General features: G+C 42.2%; 2 protein-coding genes across 4 annotated transcripts in view; one reads left to right on the top strand and one right to left on the bottom strand.

Moving 5' to 3' along the window:
- Positions 1 to 12610, top strand: part of LOC103476508 (sodium/potassium/calcium exchanger 3-like) — a 46853-nt gene extending 34243 nt beyond the window's left edge. The window contains exons 10-17 of the mRNA XM_008428913.3: positions 261 to 388; positions 1506 to 1666; positions 2742 to 2982; positions 3213 to 3379; positions 3544 to 3658; positions 5279 to 5391; positions 6324 to 6389; positions 6483 to 12610. Coding sequence (XP_008427135.1) covers positions 261 to 388; positions 1506 to 1666; positions 2742 to 2982; positions 3213 to 3379; positions 3544 to 3658; positions 5279 to 5391; positions 6324 to 6389; positions 6483 to 6632 — 1141 coding nt within the window. The 3' untranslated portion in view covers positions 6633 to 12610. The remainder of the gene's footprint in view (positions 1 to 260; positions 389 to 1505; positions 1667 to 2741; positions 2983 to 3212; positions 3380 to 3543; positions 3659 to 5278; positions 5392 to 6323; positions 6390 to 6482) is intronic.
- Positions 12611 to 15538: 2928 nt separating this feature from the next.
- The window catches only part of LOC103476509 (ras and Rab interactor 2-like), a 29071-nt gene continuing 24612 nt past the window's right edge, over positions 15539 to 19997 (bottom strand). For all 3 annotated transcript variants that reach the window (XM_008428914.3, XM_008428915.3, XM_008428916.3), the window contains 4 exons: positions 17640 to 17948; positions 17430 to 17561; positions 17183 to 17346; positions 15539 to 17078 (listed from right to left, as the gene is read on the bottom strand). In XM_008428914.3, the coding sequence (XP_008427136.1) occupies positions 16671 to 17078; positions 17183 to 17346; positions 17430 to 17561; positions 17640 to 17948 (1013 nt within the window). In that variant the 3' untranslated portion in view covers positions 15539 to 16670. The remainder of the gene's footprint in view (positions 17079 to 17182; positions 17347 to 17429; positions 17562 to 17639; positions 17949 to 19997) is intronic.

Here is a 19997-nt window from a genome sequence, read left to right as displayed (position 1 = left end):
AACTTTCCATTCTGACACTTTGCCCCTACTAGCATTTGTTCAATTTGCATTGTAATTAGTGTGATGATCTGGAACTCTTAGGTATGACAGACGTAGAAAAAGCTAGGAGCAAACTGTTTTTCTCAACGCTATGTATAACCAAAGTAAATAGCTGAAAGCTAAAGCACACAACGCATCCAGCTAATCTGATTGTAGAGATAAACAGGAGACATGTTGCAGGTCCACAGAGTACATGAAGGTGACCTGACTTCCTGTTGCAGGTTGAACTGCTACATTGTTCGTTTCCTTGAGAGACAGAAGAAGAATCCATCTGGTTTAAGTAATGGAGCTGCTGCTAACGCTGAACTAGACGATGGCTATGATGCTACTGCTGTCCTACTGAAGAAAGGTACAACTTTTATTTGACTATCACTTGATTGCTGACCTCTGGTCAATGTTCTGTACAAAGTTCGGTCTCCTTTAAACTCTGGACAAAAACTTCTTGTTACTTAGCCTTCTTGTGTCTGTAGAGGAGGCTGATATTCTGACCAGATTGGTCCACTAGCAGACACTAACTCTGTGTCTGATTGGTTTGGATCCTGAATAGGGCGTGAGAACCCTCTCAGAAGGAAAATGTTTCATTTTTATAATTCATTTTTAAAAAAAATTCTTTTCTATTTTTGCAAACACGAATTGATGTATAGCAGGGTTTCCCCGAGTGTATTATAAGCCTGGCGGGCCTTAGGCTTTACTTGTGCCCCCACCAGGCTTAGCATCGCTTATTTTTTAACGTTTTTTTTAAATGTTTGAATATTTTAAGACATTATGGTTGGTGTTCAGGTATTAATCTTCCAATCTTTCAATAATTCATAATTATCAAGTAATATTTTCAAATTTCCACATTTTTTTAAACTCAAAAACCCGACAGGCCGCTTGATGAATGACTGCCCTAGCATCAAACCATCGGGCTTAGCAAGTTTTCTGGGGGAAACCTTGTATAGTCTTGCTACAACTCAAACTTGTCTCTGGTTGCCAACGTCATCAAGCGTGTAGGGAGCATGCATCTGATTCCGGCCCACAGCAGAAGTGGACAGTGGGCCGCAGCTCTCACATATCTGTAGTTTATTTCCTCTGTGGTTTTGCATTAAGATGTGGGACCTGTCTTCTGAAGCGATAGAAAGTAACTGTTGTTTACACAGTGAGAGGACAGATACTTGCTGTTCCAGACTATGAGCAACTCCAGGAAGTCAAATAACAAACTAGCTGAATTAACCAGAAAGCATTTAAGGCCGATGGAGCCACTCCAAGTATGTGGCATCCCGAAATAAGTGAATCTTCATCAGTAGAGCGTGCATGAGAGTAAGTGTTGTCTCATGGCGTTCCATGTCAAGATGCCGCAGTGGCAGTTGCCCATGTTGCCCAACCGCTGTTGTTTATGTGAGAGTTTGAGCATAAACAGCTGAATGGTGTCGACATATCCTCTGTTAGTCATGGTGCTGCTGTTGCATGTGTGTGACTCTTAACAGCAAACCACCACAGAAAGCCATCTGTGCTGATGGTGGACGAGCTGCTCTCTGCGTACCCCCACCAGCTGACCTTTTCCGAGGCTGGCATGAGGATCATGATCACCAGTCACTTCTCTCCAAGAACCCGACTCACCATGGCCTCACGGATGCTCATCACTGAGGTGAGGTCAAAGACACAGAAACTCAAATTGCTTTCATCCGGGGTGTGAAGTCTCACCTCCAGAGGTTTGTATCTGTTGTAGACATGTGCAGGGGCAGGACAGAGCCTGGGCCAGTTGGACAGGGGATCCACGCTTCTGTCTTAGTGCCAATTTCTTGCTGCCTAATCTTTAGGGCAATAGGGTCCAGAAGTGTGGGATGGTGAACCTTGCTGGCACGAGAGGAGTACCAGGCAGTGTCCTCTCCTGCTCTGCTTCAACCTAATTTGCATATGAACTACGGTGGCTTGGGCATTGCTTTTTTCCTGGCTGCTGATCTGCAGCTCTCAGGAATCTTCCATGCCAGCTGTGGGCTTTGAGGATTGAGAACCAGAGAATAAATGTAGCTGTTCTGTTGTTGGCCTTAGATGTTGTTTTTTTAGAGAACATTAGAGAACAGCCAGCGTCATGAAGACTGAGAAACACAGCAGACAGATCAGCGAGATAGTAGAAGGGTTAGATTTTAATTAAAAACAAAAAAAAAAGTGTGGTATAATATGGCTGCCTCCACTTAAACTGACAGAAGGAGGGTGTTAAAAAAGGAAGGAGCTAAGAGACTCAAGGTGCTGCAGAGAACCACAGCTCAGAAAGGGGGAATATGTTCACCAGACAAATAGTCATGGAATCATTTGATTTCTGGACAAACTCCTACTGCCCTTGTCATCTAAGGTTTGCCACAAACCAAGTAGGAGTTCCAGCAAATATGGAAGAGGGTTTTATGCTCAGATGAGGCCAAAACTGAACTTTTTGACGAAACACTTTGCATGTAAGTGATGTAAGCAATAAAAGTCTCTGGTCTGCTTAAATACCTTTCAGATAAACTTTGAGTTGCTTCTTTGTGCGTCTGGTCTAACTTCCTCTTTAAGGGTCGTTTTCCTTTCACTGTCACCACATACCCCTTCGGTAGGAGTTATGGTTGAAGAGTTGTAGTTGCAGAGGCAATTTATCCTTAGATGAAGACTTTTTACCAATTAGAATAAAACCAATTAAAAATCCATCTCTATCAGAACTGAGCTCGTCCTTACTTCATGTTGCACAGAGACAGAGACTAATCAACACACGGACTCTGACCAACGGCGAATCAGACGTTTCTGTCAAAGGAGGTGGTAGACGGGGCATCGAAAATGGACTGTCCAGGGCAGAGAGGCGCCTCAGCATTCGCCGTGACGATCGAGAGGCGGGCAACGAGACGGAGAACGAAGACAACGAAAACAATGAGAACGATGAAGAGGAAGAGGAAGATGAGGGAGACGGACCTTTTGTGCCCTTCCAGTGTCCAGGTGAGCTCTTGAAGGCAATTCTCCACCTCTGTTGTCCCAAAAGCCAAGTTAGCAAATCTTAGTCTTTTTTCAGCTGCTGACCACTTTTGATTAAATTGCTGTTATGGATGGTGAATGTTAGTATTTATGTTCTTCCACCGATTTTCTCTGACTAATCGCTGTGTGCTGGCCTGTGCAACGTGTCCTAATCTCTGAGGCATCTCGTTCTGTGTCGGCCTGTGTGTCTGCAGCTGGTGTGTTTAACAAGCTGAAGTGGCTGCTGGCCTGGCCTCTGTGCCTGGTGCTGTTCTTTACCGTCCCCAACTGCTCCAAACCTCGCTGGGAGAACTGGTTTATGCTCTCCTTTATTTTCTCCACCCTTTGGATTGCCTCCTTCTCCTACATCATGGTCTGGATGGTGAGTTGTGTCCTTTCTCTGTGTTTCTGACAAACTAAGACAAACGTAGTATTGCATGCAGTGTTGAGGGTTAATGCATGACCCAGGTGTAGAAGCCATCTACACCTGGAGCTCTTTTATGACTTCCGATGTGTAAGACACAACCTTCTGTCTCTGTGTGTCAGGTAACAGTGATCGGCTTCACACTCGGAATCCCTGATGTGATCATGGGCATCACCTTTCTGGCAGCGGGCACCAGCGTTCCCGACTGCATGGCGAGTCTGATAGTGGCGCGGCAAGGTAACACATCCGCGAGGCGGCCAACGTGCAGAGGCACCAAATGTCTTGACTAGAGTCCTCTTCTGCCCCTCCCGTGTTGTGTCCTGTTCAATGCATCCAGTTTAAACCCTCTGTCAGGAATGACCGCGCTCTGCCGGTGAAGTGTCCTGCAGCAAAGATCATGCTCTTCAGCATTACTGGTGTATAAAAAACCTATTTAAAATTGAAACAAGAATCGCTTAGTAATAATCCACTGGGAGGAAACCCTGCATGGCTGACATATCTGGTTCTGATGTTGAAGTTCCTTCTTTTTTCCAATTTTTGCTAATTTTGCCCCATTAATGGACTGATACCATCTAGAAAATAGAAATTTTTCTCCCACCTTTAATCTGGTGTACATTCATCTGCCTCTACCAGTACAGGGTTGGTTGGACTCCTTAGACCTCTAGAAACACCTTCATTCTTTATGGTATGTCTTCATTAAGATGCTCATCAGACTGTAGTGAAGCAGCTGACAAATCTACAGTAACTTTGTGATGCTCTCTTGTTAACATGCCTGTCTTCAGTTCATCTGCTCATATCTTGCAGTGTTACTGATAATGAGGTGCTGTGGATTTTTTCATTTTTATTTTTTACTTGTCTCCTGGCTGATCCCTTGGCATTTCAACATCCTTTTGATTAATATATTAATTAATTAAAAGGCTAATGCCACCTCTGGATTTGATTTTAGGTTTGGGCTCCCTTACACCATGAAGCTTTCCACCTTTTGTTTGTGGCCCATGCAGAAAAATCTGCACCTTCTGGGGAAGATTTATACCTCTGTGCCCAGATTAGATCTCGGTTCTTGCAGTGAAAACACTCCTTACATGGCATTTTATTATACTTTTCTATCTGTTTATGTATTTTCATGTAAAATAATCAAAACAGGTATGCAGTGTTTGTCAAATTACAGAAATAATCTTAATGATTTCTAAATTATAGTAGAATTATTTATTTCTTGCCTGATCAGAGAATGTCATTAGCTTTAGGTTTTGTTCAGACGGGTGTTTTTTGCGCCCCCCCCGCACAAGAAGTCCTACCTCAGATTGAAAAGTTAGCCACTCGTCATCAAGTGTCGCAGTATAAACAGAGACTTCTTCATTCTCCCAGCGTGACAGAACAGCAGAGTCTAAGAGAAGCCTCCATCAAACAGGTTTGGAGGGGAGCAGATGAATCACATGGAAACAAGCGACCAAGGCGTTTCCTGTCATCTTGGTCCAGGAAGCTAAAAGAAGAGGAGGAGGGAAAACAAGCTGGCAGGAGTCCCATCCTCCCTGCTTTCATCTGTGTTTATTCTCACTCTTGCCATTAAATATTGAAGCAGCTGTGTGTGTTTGTATGTGTGTGCAGATTTATGTGTCTGTAAGTGGGTTATGTCAGGCAGGGTGACACACAAAACAAACACATGGGGACTTCCTATGGCTACAAAGAACTTTTTTTTTTTGAAGTACAGACTTGACTTTTGGATATCAGTACCACAGTCAGCATCACTGATCTTCCATATGCCCACCCACCTTTAACTCTTCTGTCTCTCCCCCTCCTACCCGCCTTTGTTTCTGCCCTTCTTTCATTCTGTCTCCTCTTTTCTGTCGCTGTCTCCAGGTATGGGAGACATGGCCGTGTCCAACTCCATCGGCAGTAATGTGTTTGACATCCTGGTAGGGCTTGGCCTCCCCTGGGCCCTGAAGACACTGGCCATTAATTACGGCTCTGCTGTAAGTCCAGCTGCAGACCTCCTAATGATAAAGTTTCTAATATTTACACTGTGACTGTCTTAATGTCAACTTTTTGGCCAACTGCCTTTCTTTGAATTGATCCAAATCATCTGAGAAACATCATGTATGTTAAAAACGGATCTGTGTATAAATACTGGAAATGAAGACAAATGACTGAATCTGAATTCAGCGTTTTGTCCTTCTGGGATCCTTTTTATCGTCGTCTTTTGTTCCCATTTCAGCATTCTAATATTTGATGCAGTTGTGATGTAGAGAAGAAAAAAAGAGAAAAAATTTAGAAAAAATATTTCACATGCCCTGCGGTCTTTATCAGGCATGCCTTGCTCACTGTTGAAAACTCATTTTAATACGTTGGATTACTGATATTGCATGCTTTATAATTTTTTATGTTTTTAAATTATTTTATTTTAAGGCACATGTGTCAAACACGAGGCCTGGGGCTAAATCTGTCCCACCAAAACTTTGTGACCATCTAGCAGCATCACACAAGATTACGATTGACAAACGCTAAGATTGGTTGGACTTACAAACAACCAATCAGAGGTGCTGACAAACAACCTCTGATTGGTTGTTTGTTAGCACTGGGAGAAAGCAAAGGCACTCAGTTTTTTCACAGGTCGTCTGTTTCATACCATATTGTCATGACTAATGTTTCCATAATTCATACAGTGAGAGGATCGGTGGACGGTAACGACGTGGGCATCTCCTGTTGTAGTCAGTCTTGTCGACTTTGGAGTCAGGGATATCTTTATGCACATAAAAAGAGGGTGTACTTTGTTTTTTTTTGTTTTGTTTTGTTTGTTTTGTTTCATTCCCACAAACTCTGGAACAGTGACAGTATTGAAATGAAATTTGTGCAAGAAGATCTCCATATAGTGTCTGATAACGAGCCTCGTCTCTTCCTTCTGCAGATTAAGCTGAACAGCAAAGGGCTCATCTTCTCTGTGGGTCTCCTGCTGGCGTCTGTCTTCCTTACGGTGAGTTTGCGTCTCACACAGACTTCTGACTCTTCTTACATCCTGTATCTGTGCTCATGAGCCTCACGTCCCTCTGCTTGCTGCGATGTCCAGGTGCTGGGAGTCCACCTGAACAAGTGGACGCTGGACAAACGTCTGGGATTCACGTGTCTCTTGCTCTACTCCATCTTCCTGTGCTTCTCCTGCCTCATCGAATACAACATCTTCACTTTTGTCAACCTGCCAACGTGTCGGGAAGACTGAGACGCACCGGCATTACCACACACACACACGCACACACACAAACACACGCATATACACACACACACACACACACACGCAGTGAGTCCGATTCACAGGTAGTGTTATGGAGGCGGTTGGTGGAGTTCGACAGAGGATCTAAGTCAGAACAGACTTGTTTCTGAGTCTCTCTTTCTTTTTTTGGAGAGGTCCCACTCTGCTCTTTTTTGGGTGCTTGTTTTCCTGCTTGGTGCAATATGGAGCAGCTCTGGTGTTTACTCCCACTCAGACCAGAGTGTGGGACTTTTTCCAGGGACAGAAATCGGTTAATAACAAGCCCTCACTGTGCTCAACACACACACACACATCAACTCACAGCTTTGTATTACTGCATGCTTTTCACATAAACATGTTTTATTTTGAAGCTCCTGTGTTTAGGTGTGACGTTTCCTAGCTGCTAACTCTTCCTCACGGGATACGGCGAGGCCTTGATGAGGAGAGTAAAAACGAACAAAGCAATGACGAATCTGAGGTGGGCGGAGTCAGCTCAGCACTTCAGCTGCAGAGGAGTTGTTTGGGTTGCTGGAAGTCTCTCGGTAGCAAACAGACCCAGTTATGCACATGTGCACATTATGTCCAGTCAGAGTCACTTTGTTCATGCTTCAAGTGTGTATAGACGTGTGTAGAGACGGTCTTCCTCTTCTGCTTTTAGACGTAAAACTACAGACAACCAGGGCATTACCTTTTTATGAAGTGACTCACAGTTGTAGTGTTTTTTGTTTTTTTTTACTCTTTCTTGTATATACCCTTCTCCTGTATATACCTCCCCCCGCCCCACAGATGATTTATTTATTATTTATTCATGCCACACACACACACACACACACACACACTTCTCTTGAGGTCACAGAAACAAACAGAAGAATACCACTTAAACACTAAACAAGCACAACGTCTTCTGAGGGATTGATCTGGAATTCTGCATGTGGATGTCAGAAATGTCCAATTTGCACTGACCAGCTCCATGAGGAACATCTTTATAAAAAGAAGAGGATCTTGTTTTTTTTTATTATTATTATTATTATTATTATTTTATTATTTTGACTGCTGCTTTTGTCCTCTTAAAGACTCCAAGTTAACAGACTGAATAGAGGTGGGTTCAAAGTACTTCCTCTGTGGAAGAACGAGATTTTACCAGGACTGACCGTTCTGCTCTGGACATGTCTTATTTTGAAAGTCCTTTGTATTTTGTACTGACAAATGTCTGGATTTGTCCACTTAGGTTTTGTGATAAGTCAAAGTGTCCTACTAGAATTAGAGCATGTACTGTTGTGATTTAATGTAAGCCCTGAACGGCAACAACTTCCTTCGAGGCGGTGGCTGATTGTGAGACCAAACATGACTTTCTTAAGATGAGCTTTGACAACTCCTTCAGTCCAGACAGCTAATCCAACAAAACAAAGACTGTTTCAGGGTCTAGTTTACCCGTCAGTGGTATCCCGTTTCAAATTTGAGAAAAACAACTAGTGTTTTAATGTACAAATCATTCCAATCACATGTCTCTGTCTGTACATCAGTCAGAAATATGTGTCTGATAGGATCTTGTCTACTTATTTTGTGTTTTTTTATTGTAAATATTCATTGCTCTGAGTGGGAAACAGGGTTCGAAACTTATGTAATGCAATAACTATAAGCTTACTCCCTTGTCAGGTTGCAGCTTTAAAGACAATGAGAGGTGTAACAGTACAAGCTGAGACGAGACAATGCATCATTTTGAGTTCACGAGAATGAGACAAGATGATAGCAATATCTTTGGGGAATTTTAATCCAATTTTCTTTGTTTTCACAAACAGGTTGTTTTTTTTTTGCCTTGTGCTTCCTAAAGCTCACCCTCAGTTTTAAGTTTCAATGTTAAAGCCAGTCCTGATGATAAATCCTTGCAGTCCAGATTTATTAGGAACTCTATAAAATGGCCCTTTAGTTTTACCCCAATTGGAATGCACATGCAGATGCTAACTTTAGCTTTGTTAGCAGCTAGCAGTTAGCCAGTTGACAGTTAAAACTGTTGGCGTCCTCTTCAGTGTTTTCTGTAACTGTGTGTTGTCAGCTAGTCTAATGACCAGATTCTGCTGATATAACTAAACGACTTATTCCTGTCTGACTTCAAAATAAGAGTCTCAAGGGCGGTTGCAACAGGATTGTCAGGATAAAAGATGCAGGTGTCAATGTCTTAAGCATACTTCACCAGACAAAGTCACAGATTACATGTACAAACTCAGCTTCCATCGTGGAATGCTCTCATTATGTGGAATTCTGCATAAATCAGGTCGACATTTGATATTTATTGATTCAGGGATGCTCTCGCTCTTCTGGAGTGAGACTCAAGCTTTCTCACTCCGCCCAGGTAGATCTCCTTTAGGATAAGAGCTCTTCCTGCAACCACAGTTCTCTGTGAGGCCCTGATCACTCTGCAGATGTTTTTCAGAGTTTGTTGGTGCTCAGCTCCAGGTGAATCCAGTTAGGAGGTCGTTGTTTCAGGTCAAACTTTCTTCCATTCCTTTTAAAACAGGTGGTTAATATGGAGGCCCCCAGGGGACATGGAGGATTTTTTTCTTCTTTTGCGTTCTCTCGCAATATTCTACTGATCAGTTCACGTGGCATAATTGAATACTGTAAGCCTTTCTTTCAGTGCTTTATTGCAGTAAGAATACTGCGAGGGAACGCAAAAGAAACATTTTCCCCCATGTCCCCCAGGGGGCTGCGTAGGTTAAGATGTGGTGTTGTGTAGGTCCACCAGTCCAAATGAATCTCCTTGCTGTTGCTCATGTTAAACAGAGAAACATTGTTACTTGTCTTCCCATTTCTGTTTGGTTACATCAGCGATTACCGTGAGTATTTTATGATAATGTCGTCAATCTGCGGGGCAGCTCAGTAAGTTACCAAGGTGTTCGTGTTTAGAGGAAACTCTTAAACCTTGAGGTATAGAGGTAGCATGCAATATTGATTGCACCAAACCTTAACTAATTGTATCCTAAAGCAATCCAAGATGCATTTACTATGCAGCTTGTGCAATTGTACTCATGACAAAATATTATTTATCTTCTTGGTATGATCTATCTACTGACAGATTTAGAGCAATGTAAACTGTGTGGTCTTAAAGTGGACTCTTGCTGCATTCCAGTTACCTCTGACGTCAGAACTCGTAACTGTGATTGACGTCACACGCAAACCAAGTTAACATAGAGAAGTCGGGATTTCAGGGTATCCATAGACGTTGGCAGTACCTCTGAACATCATTTTAAGCTTTACTTTCCACAAGCAAACATCACTTTTAATTTTGTTTAGCTTAGAGTTGCAAGTACTACAAGTAAACATTCCTAGTATTGTAAAATACAATTGTCGACGTGAGGATCGGCCATATTGAAATGCAAAGTGGGTCTTACAAGTCGTAACTGGGGGTAGTCGGAGTTTCTCCCACTTTATCAGTAGGAAGTCCAGTTAGAAATGAAGAATAACCAAGTTCCAAATACAAACCGTCACCTTCCTTAAATAATGGCCTAAGTTATTTTTGTAAAAAAGAAAAAAACCAAATAAATAACGTCACCTCTCCATTGTAAAAGATGATTTGCCTTCTTTAGTCAAGGACAGCTTTGTTCGTTAAAACCTAGAGAAAATCTTACTGACTCACATCTTAATGGTCCATAAATAACTGTGAGTTTTATTTTTTGCTCAATTGGCGGCGAGTCTCATTCTCTCTAACGGTTTTGTATATATAATAGAATATTTAATATTGTCATGTCTTCGTGCTTCCTCTGATTTCCTTTTTAAACACCATACTGATAGGGAAAAGTGCTAAGTTTGAGTTTTCGTCCCTCACTGACAGTAAATACACTGAAGCATGTTGTTTGACATCTCCACCTGGAACAGGTTGGAGTTTGGTCAGTCACCAGCCACCAGCTGATCTCTATCCGTGTGACTCGGATCGTGGTGGTTTGGGTCAAATTTAGAAAACTATCAGCGTCGCCTTCACTTTCTTTTCCTGGCTATCCCGGATTTCCCCTGCTGTTCTCCATCATCCCATTCCTCGACCTCCACCTTACTCTTATGTGTCAAGAACCGTAGCTATTCCATAAAGTATGCCAAACCACCCTGACTCTTGTTGCATCGTGATGCCCCTCCACACTCAAAGATGTCACCATGGTTAGCACAACCCTGATGCCACATTAAGGGGTTCTCGTGAGGCACTCAGGACCAAGCCTCACTGGTTTGTGTAGCTCTGACACAACTGATACTCTGCAAGTTCTTCCATAATTCCTCTGCAATCCACCCAAAACGCCGATACGCTACATTGCGGTTATAGTATGTTCTACATCCTGTGTGAAACTGCCCCAAAAGGCTTGTATGTGCAATCAAATGACTCCATTTTTAAAAATTTTATTTGAGATATTTAAATTCTGAAAAGTTATAGTGCTTTGACAGTGAACACTGCTCAGTTAACGGAGCAATCCGTTAACTGTATTTTGTCAGTGTCAGGAGATATCTCTCACAGCAACTGCATTACAGTGATTACCATGTTTTTCTTTATCATATGTATCTAAGATCAGCTGCAGCATGCACTTTACCAATCCTTCTCTGTTCCGGGTGTGTAGGGTTTGTTGTGTTTGCTAGTCACTGCGTACACCTACTCCTGATGAAGGCGTAGAAAAGTGCAGTGAAGTGATGCTCCCACACTATGACTGCGTTCACACTGCAACCTGAAGTGATCCAATTTTGATTGTTTTTTTTGTTGTTGTTTTTTTTTTTTGCATAATGTACCTGAGTCTGATCTTTTCATGAGAGTCTGAACAACACAGGTCGTTTTTCTTTTTTCGAATGTAACGTGGATATCCGATTCAAATGTGACCAAAAGTCCATTCATCCGACCTGAATGTCACTGATACTCGACAAACGTCACTATTCTGCATGCGGAAGCGGAAAGAATAACAACCATGACGGACTATAATGAGGATTAAGTTGTTAATATCCTGCTTCGGTCGGACAACAACTTTAAAATCGTAAGCTATGCTCCACCGTTAGCATACATGTTTACTTCCGCCAACACTGAGCACTACTTCTTCTTTATGACAAAACACTGAGCACTCTCTATGTGTGACTTTATTGCGTCCTCTGCTGCGCATGCGGGACACTTTCAGGTCCTTTGCAATTCACTGGAGAACACATACAGGTCTCATATTTGGAAGTGTAAATGGCCACGGCAACAAACAAAAAAAATCCGATTTGACAAAAAATTTGAATTGGGTCACTTCGGGCTGCAGTGTGAACGCAGCCACAGTGTGGAGGCCGTCACTGCTCTGGACTTTAGTGTGTCTGAAATCAGCCAAATCACCTAGGATGCTCCCATCGTGATACCAGGTACCTTTTTGAGAAGATTTTTATATAGTTTGTGATATTCACATTGGTGATACACTGATTATGTAAATATGTGTAAATATATGTGTAAATGTATTTATATATATATGCATATATTTTTGTCTGAATGTGTATATGTGTGGGAATATATTTTCATAGATTCTAGGTATCCCCTGCATTCCCTCCCTTGTTTTTATGTGCTTGAAGCGCTGTTTTTAAGTTTGTTTGTTTGTTGTTGTTTTCTTTTTCTTCTTTCTTTTTTTTTCTTTTTTTTTATTACATGCATGGAGATATTTCGCTATGTTAAATTATCTATGGAAAATCTTAATGTTCTTTGGAATCAGAGTATAACGGTTTTAGAGAGAGCACTGGATGTAGTTTGAGTTCCTGAAGGTTGCTTGCTCTTTTTTAGCCGCAGGTCGTGATGAACGACTGTGAGTGTTTGCTGAAGACATGGTCCTTCGCACATCAGAGCTAGTACCTCTTACCACATACATGGATTTAACAAAAACTGAATATTTTGTGTTTAAATGTTTCAAATATAATTTCAGAAACCATTTTGCATCAATAAAGTTGTCTTTGATTAAAGGGTACATTCTGTTTATTGCAAGTGTTTGTCAGACAAATCAGTGGTGGTATCTTGAACACCTTAGAGTTTCGTGAATAAAGCTGCGTTTAACATGTTTTACTATACAATACAGTTATGTACGTGTATGTATACGATACAAAAATGGCATATTCCGTATGTTACATTTCCCTTACTTTGCACCAACACAATGCATCGTTTCACTAATTTGATTCTGGCCAGCGGTACAATCTGGAAACTTTCCGATAACAAACTTAACACGGCAGCATTACCAATATCTCTATTATTTAATGTTCTTTTTTCGTTTTCTTTTCTCCTGCTCTGAGCAGGCCGTGTATAAACCAACACATCATTACCATCTGAACCTCAGTAAAGTCTGAGGTTGAGACGATGCTTATTTGCCGAGATCAAGTAGCTCATGAACATAAATGTCAGTTGTAATGGTCTTAAAAAGGTTGTTGCTTAAGAAGGTGGCAGTTCACCGAGTGCCGTTTCCAGCCGTGTGAATGATGAGTGGAAGAAACGAGTTTAGTAGAAAAAGAAGTGCAAAACGGGGAAAACTGCAACCTTGAGGATAGAGCGGGGCAGAGGCACAGGAAATGGAAAGTCGAGATGTTAGTTTTTCTCAGTCGCTTTGGTCCGTTTGTTCAATCTACAAATTAATTTGTCACTTGTTCATATAAAAATTACAGTTTCCTGTTCATTTGAGTGATTATGAACAATTCTCTGCTTTTTCCTACATTTTCTATTGCTTTTGTCATGTAGACCAAAATGTTTTATCCAGATCTTTGTTGAATAGTCTCGGCTTACACAATGGTTGTATGTTATTTCATTATATAAGTCTTAACATGCAAAATGCTCCAACAACTTGTCAATCACTTCATGTTTTTTCCTGACAAACTTCATGGTTATGCTGACTTTATTTTCCAGCAGAACGTTTTATCAGCCAACATTGACAACAATAGTAGCATAGGCTTTAATAACCATGGTAACACTAGTAAACTCGTCTGACCTGAACCCCATAGAGAATCTATGGAATATTGTCGAAAGGAAGAAGAGAGACACCAGAACCAACACTGCAGATGAACCGAAGGTGCAAAATTGGACTTTCACTCCACCTCAGCAGAACCACATGCTGATTTCCATGCTGTACTGATGCAGTAATTAATTCAAAAGGGAGTCCAGAGCCTGAGTCCAGAAGATATATATCACATGGACATGCTGTTTACTAAGTCCATGTTTCTGGATTAAAATACGTTTTTTATTTTACCGATGTAATATTTCAACCTTCTCCCTGGATTTTGGGGTGAATTAATCTTGGATCAGTACTTCAACGATTCAAGATTTAAAATACATTTGATGATTTTCTGATTTAATGAGCCGCATTAAAGGTTTTGGGAGGAACTCTCAATTGGCGCCCTCTTGTGTTCCGTTTCATTAACTACAGTTCACCTTCCAGTCATTGACTTTAGGATGCTTGATTTTCATGGTTTGCCCTTCATTGTATCTGTAGAGATTTGATTCATCCTGATATAATCTGAACCTGAAATGCTTCGTTATCAAGAACACAGGCAACATTCTGTTAATTCTTGGTTGATGTAGGAGGCTGATTTAAATCCATGCTAATTGCTGCAGATGTTTTGATATTTATCTGCAGAAAGCTGAAAGGGCTTATAGAAGCTCCAGGGCTAAATAGATAGAGAGGAAAAGAAGCTGCGCCTATTTTTGTGGCTTAGAAACAAGGAGTCTCAAAAGTGACTCTATTAATACTTTAGTTATAAACGGACAGATTACAAATAAACTGTCTGAAATTGCAAGCAAAATCGTATCCTGTACTCCTCAACCTTCTAATCTGACTCTGAAACCTTTGATTTAATACACCATGTAATTGCTTGTATCTACAATGATTTCTCTCAGTTATGCAATGCAGATATTAATCTTTGTGAACTGAGCAAAGCAGTGGAAAGTTTATCATTAAATAAATACCCAACTGATTTTTATGAAGGGCTAAGAGAACCTTATCTAATAATTTCAGAAGAAATAAGCAATGTTCAATCACAATGAACCAGGGTATTATAACACTTATACCCAAACCTGGTAAAAAAAAAAAAAAAAAAGATTATTTAAGACCCCTCAACATTATTACATACTGATTACATTTTGTTTTTGGTTTTTGAATGACACAAGGCAAGAACAAGGGTGTAGTGCCGGTTTTGGGACTGGACCTTGGAGTAACTTGGATATTGAGCTGAGTATAATGGACTGTTCACTGTTTTGTGAGTTACAAATAAGCTATATTGGGACAAATGTACTGGGCTGTGGGATTGAGCTGGCTAAATAAATATTTCTTTTAATTACTTGAGATAACATTCATTGTGAATCGTCTTTAGGTTTTCGTAAAGACTAACAATCAGGGCCGGTCTAAATCTTTTTGGGACCCTAAACGGCTTTTCTGGGGGGCCCCCACACCAACACTAGATGATTTTTAATTCCTAAGCTACTCTATATGTGTAACATACCTGCTATCATTAGCATCATTTCTAATTAGCATACATTATACAAGTACTATTCATTTCTACCTTACAGGAATTACAAATAAAAAATAATTTGGATTTTAAAATGTAGTGTTATTTAAGTGTCCCATTTTAACTATTTGAAAATAACATCAACTGATAAACATTAAATTTAATATTTTTAATTTTCCCAACACAGACATCAGCCTTCAACAGGAAGAGATCATCATTATCTGTAAAAACAATATAGATAGTTTGTATTATTCAACATTATTTTATGTTTCTTCTTTTCCGTCATGCCAGTTCATTGCTCTTGGGAGCCCCCTGGTGATGTGGTGGCGCCAAGCAGCCGCTCACCTTGCATGTGCCATGGGCCGGCCATGCTAACAATGGACCTTTGTACAAAGTGTAGTCAGACACACTTTCAGATTCAATCTTTATTAAGTGCAGAAAAAAATGTCTCATACAGATACATGACAGGCAGGAAAAGTGTCTCGTGACAATTTAACATCAAAAATATTGAGGATAGGAAGCCATCTGTGAAAGATTCCAGCACAGACATAAATACAACAGCTCCTAACAACAACATGCCAGGAGAACACAATGCTGCCCAACTTCCTTCTACGGCTCTCACTTTTCTTCCAGCCACGTCGCACTTCCTTTCCGTCTGTGCCGACCGCTCCACGCTCGTTTCCTCTGCGTGGAACTTGCAAGATCTCAATCATGCTGGCTCTCCTCTAAACAACCTGCACTCTTCCCATGCAGCGCATCGCAAAGTGAGGCACTTCAGACCAGCTAAAAAGGCCACACAAGCTAACAAATCACAGCAGTTCCTCTGTCACATGTCAGTGTGAATAGAAAATATGACACCAGCTCGTATCACAAAGATTAAACAGCGAATACCTGCTTCTTAATTTTAAACTTAAACACAAAGATTTCACTATATTAATGCTATTCTATTGGAACGAGAGAACGGACGTCATAGTCCAAAGGTCAACGACATACGAATGCATGTTAGGATGAACAGAAGCATCAGACTAATTTACATTTGATCAAAGCTGATCTGATTGGGAGGCACAAGAAGATGCATTCCTGCAGAATCACAGGAAATTTGTTATGTACATTAATGACCTCTAGGTGTCACTAAATCCGTTTTCATAGACAATCTAAAAGTTTACCCATTAAATGCAATAAAGTAACAGGTGACCCGCAACTGTTAAAAGTAAATGGTGCCTAGATTATTTATGTACAAATACACTGAATGATTGGAAGTGTAAATGAGGGCAGATTGATTTCTGTCCCTCTCAGCTGCTCAGATACGGAATCCGGAGGAAGTAAAAATAACTGCGTGTTTTTCCTCTGTCGGCCGGGTCTGTCTGACAGCGAGGGGATGTTGGTTGAGACAGATGTGTCGCCTGAAAGGAGAAGTCAGGCTCTGTGAAGACTGGCACGAGACGCTGTTTTGCCCACTTGGACTGTTTCGACATCCGGCCGACGCATGGTCAGGAAAGCATGTTTGTAGGGGGACGATGGTCTGAGGGTGTTCCTCTGTGATCATACAGAGATGGAGCCGCCGCAGAGAGCCTGAGGGTCCGTGTTCTGGTGGTTTAGGTTGGCCTGGGGATCAGGGGCCACGGCGAGGCAACTGAGGCCAACAGGGGTGCTGGAGAGAGATGCTGACAACGTGCCGTTTTTGGTCATGCGGCGGTAGACGAAGTGGAAGGGAACCGGCTGTGGGCGGCTGTGAAGCTCCGCTTTGATCTTCTGAGGGTGGGTGTCTGCTGCCAGCTGCTGGCTGCTGCCCTCCATCTGCAGGAACAGGCCATAGTTCTTAGGGTCCGACACCTTAAACTTCAGGGCGCACAGCTGGCACAGTTCCTCCACCGTGGTGTACGGTCGCACTGGCAGAGTCTTGGCCGTGCATCCGCTGTCCAGCTCCTGCAGCGCCACACGCAGGTAGTTCTGAGAGACAAGCAGGACACCACTCATCATCATTGGGTGAAGGTAGAAGATCGCCTCTCTGAACAAGCAAAGAAGAGGTCCGTCTGATGTTAGTGAATGCTCACCTGGAAGTCATCGATGGAAGGCGCAGAACGCTGGGTGGTGCGCCGCCGGTGCCACTGGTGTAGCGTGTCTCTGGTTTCGGAGCTCAGCACCCTGGCTGCCTGGTCCTCCTGGAAGTTCTTAACCAGGGACATGGCTCCATAGGCGCTGGTCAGATAGTAACCACCTGGACACACAGAAACAACGTTATCAACCATCTGGGGAGAAACATAACATGCTTTTAAAGGAGAGAAGGTGTTGGACAGGCACCTTCCCCATGCAGCAGCGAAGGGTCCAGCAGCTCCATCATGTACAGGATCTCATTGTCCAGCTCAGGCATGTCACACTGGGCCAGCACATAGGTCAGCATGGGGAGAAAGTCATCAGCTCCGTACAAACGACCTGAAACAAAGGGATGGACATGCTTCATCGTACCGGGTGTCTTAAGTGTGAAAAACGGTTCACCTCACAGATCTCTACCTGAATTGTCTTCCATGATGGTGTAAATTAGCTTGCAGACTCTTAGCAGCATGCAGACTTTCTTCTCTGGGGAGTACAGCTTACACATGGTCTGGAACTTCTGCCTGATCTTTTCTATGGCCACGGGGTCGGGAGGCAGAGCGTCGGCCACGCCCATCTCCTGAGGTCGCCGGGCCTTGGCCAGTGACAGGTTCTCTCTCAGCTCCTGCCAGCTGCCGCTGCGCACCTGGAACTCCTTCAGCGCTGCGCTGATTGCCGGCTTCAGGGGCTTCAGAACGCACTTCAGCATGGCCTTTTCCAGGACTCTGTCTGAGGAGGGGATACACAGCTGGGTCTTTAGTCCGTCAAAGTGAACAAATCACTTTCAAATCACTTTACAGGTTCTACTTTAACCCTTTCGTGAGTAGCGGTCAATGCAGTGGGCAGCTATCTAAAAGCCTTTTTCTTGTGCTTCTTGAGGATTTTTGTGTTATAAATGCACACAGACCATTGAAGTGGATCACACAATACACCATCAGCTACTGTCCACTGCAAGTGCAAGAAAACGTTTGATAAATTCCAATATGGCAGACAGACAGAAAAGCAACCCAGGAACATCCAGTCCCTCCTTCTATGACTCTAGTTGCAGGTAATAAAAAAAGCATTTTGTCATCAAGTAACCCTTAAAGAGTAATACTACTAATGCATTTTATAAAAACAACAACCTTGTATTTGGAGAAAATTACAGCTTCATATATTTTTCTTCTTAAAGTTTGTTACTTCAAAAATTGAAAGAAACAAACAAAAAATAAATATGTAAATATTTATTTAGACTTGGATGCATCGCATGACATTTTAGAAAAAACAACATACCAGCCCGAAAAACTGGGTACAAGGTTTAGGAAAATTTATGGGAACGAACTGCTTGCATCCTTACCCGTGTTATTTCAATGCTGATTCGTCATTCGACATTTCTGGAAGCTCAACTTGAGATACATCCTGTGCTCTCAGTAAGTTGCCAGAACATGAAGCATTCTTGCTCTCAAACGGACCCTAATCACAGCACCTCCTAGCTCGACTCCCTCGTGAAAATTCCCGTCTGGTTTTTCATACCAACATCGATTCGACTCGTTTGTGTGCTGCAGGTAAGATTGCCGACAGCTCCAGCGCAATACACGCAGTGTGGAAGGTGGACTTGCAATGGTTGCAGAGACACGGTCACAATCGGCCAAAACAAGACAGAGCAGATGGATAACTGGAGGCCAAACCTCAACAGGCCTGCTGAATAAGGACCATGTGTGAGCGCAGTCTGAGAGCGAGCTGCTGACTCTCCCTCTAGAAAACAATGAGCTCAACAGTTATTCTGGCTCAACACATCTGTAACCTCTCAGCTTGACTTTACTTTCCACTTCAGCTGGATCGCATCCAGCATCTGCCAGCCACAGAGTCTGTGTCAGCATTATTAGCATAGGAAACTCTCCAAACGCAGAGAGATCGCCAACACGCATGCAGAAAACACACCCGTGCCAGCGGGCCGTTTTCACTTCCTCATTTCTCCGCTCCACATTGGCTGGGAGTTCTGGGTGAGCGGGACGTTTTTACTGCCTACCGGCACTGATAAGGAGTAAAGCTGGTTTTATTGGCGCTCATACCTGACCTTACCAACTAATAGAAGTATTTTAGGGTGTGACTTTTACAGGTTAGTTTTACTGGAAACGTGTCTCTTCCTGCTAGCTTATCTACCCAATGGCCCGACAGATCCGGTTCTGAAATTCACAACATATGAGGCATCAAAAGAGATTCATAAACATTTAGAAAATTTCTTATATGGGCCAAGTGCTTTGCTCCAATTAGCCTGCTGTTGTTTCTGGGAACGTTGCAAAACGACTAAAGAATCACAGTTATCAATGTTGAATATTTTGGCCATATTTTATAGATACATGTTTTTTTTTAATCATACTGACACCGTTTTAATTCCATCCATCCATTTTCTGTACACCCATGTCCCTAGTGGGATTTTGAGGGGCTGGTGCCCATCTCCAGCGAACGTTTCGAGCGAGAGGCAGGGTTCACCCTGGACAGGTCGCCAGTCTGTAGCAGCACTGTTTTAATTATTATTATTTGCATCATTGATTGGTTTGTAAGCAGTGACCAAGGCTGTAACAGCGAATCAGTCTGTAATTCTGGTACAAATTTAAAGGAACAAACTGGAAGGACTGAAAGAACCAGGTACAGGTACAGTGGAATGTCTTCCTCTCCCTGATGAGGCCCGTCACAATAGCCAATGTTTCCGGAAGATTAATCGTCCCAGAAGATATCGCGATGAATGATAATATTGTCGTTTTGAGACAATTTGTCAGTAATATAATGGTAATAATG

Source organism: Poecilia reticulata, chromosome 15, assembly GCF_904066995.2.
Source record: "Poecilia reticulata chromosome 15, P_reticulata-male-v2, whole genome shotgun sequence".
Classification (NCBI taxonomy): domain Eukaryota; kingdom Metazoa; phylum Chordata; class Actinopteri; order Cyprinodontiformes; family Poeciliidae; genus Poecilia; species Poecilia reticulata.
The sequence above is the reverse complement of the archived record's forward strand: the minus strand, read 5'-3'. Positions and strand labels throughout refer to the sequence as shown.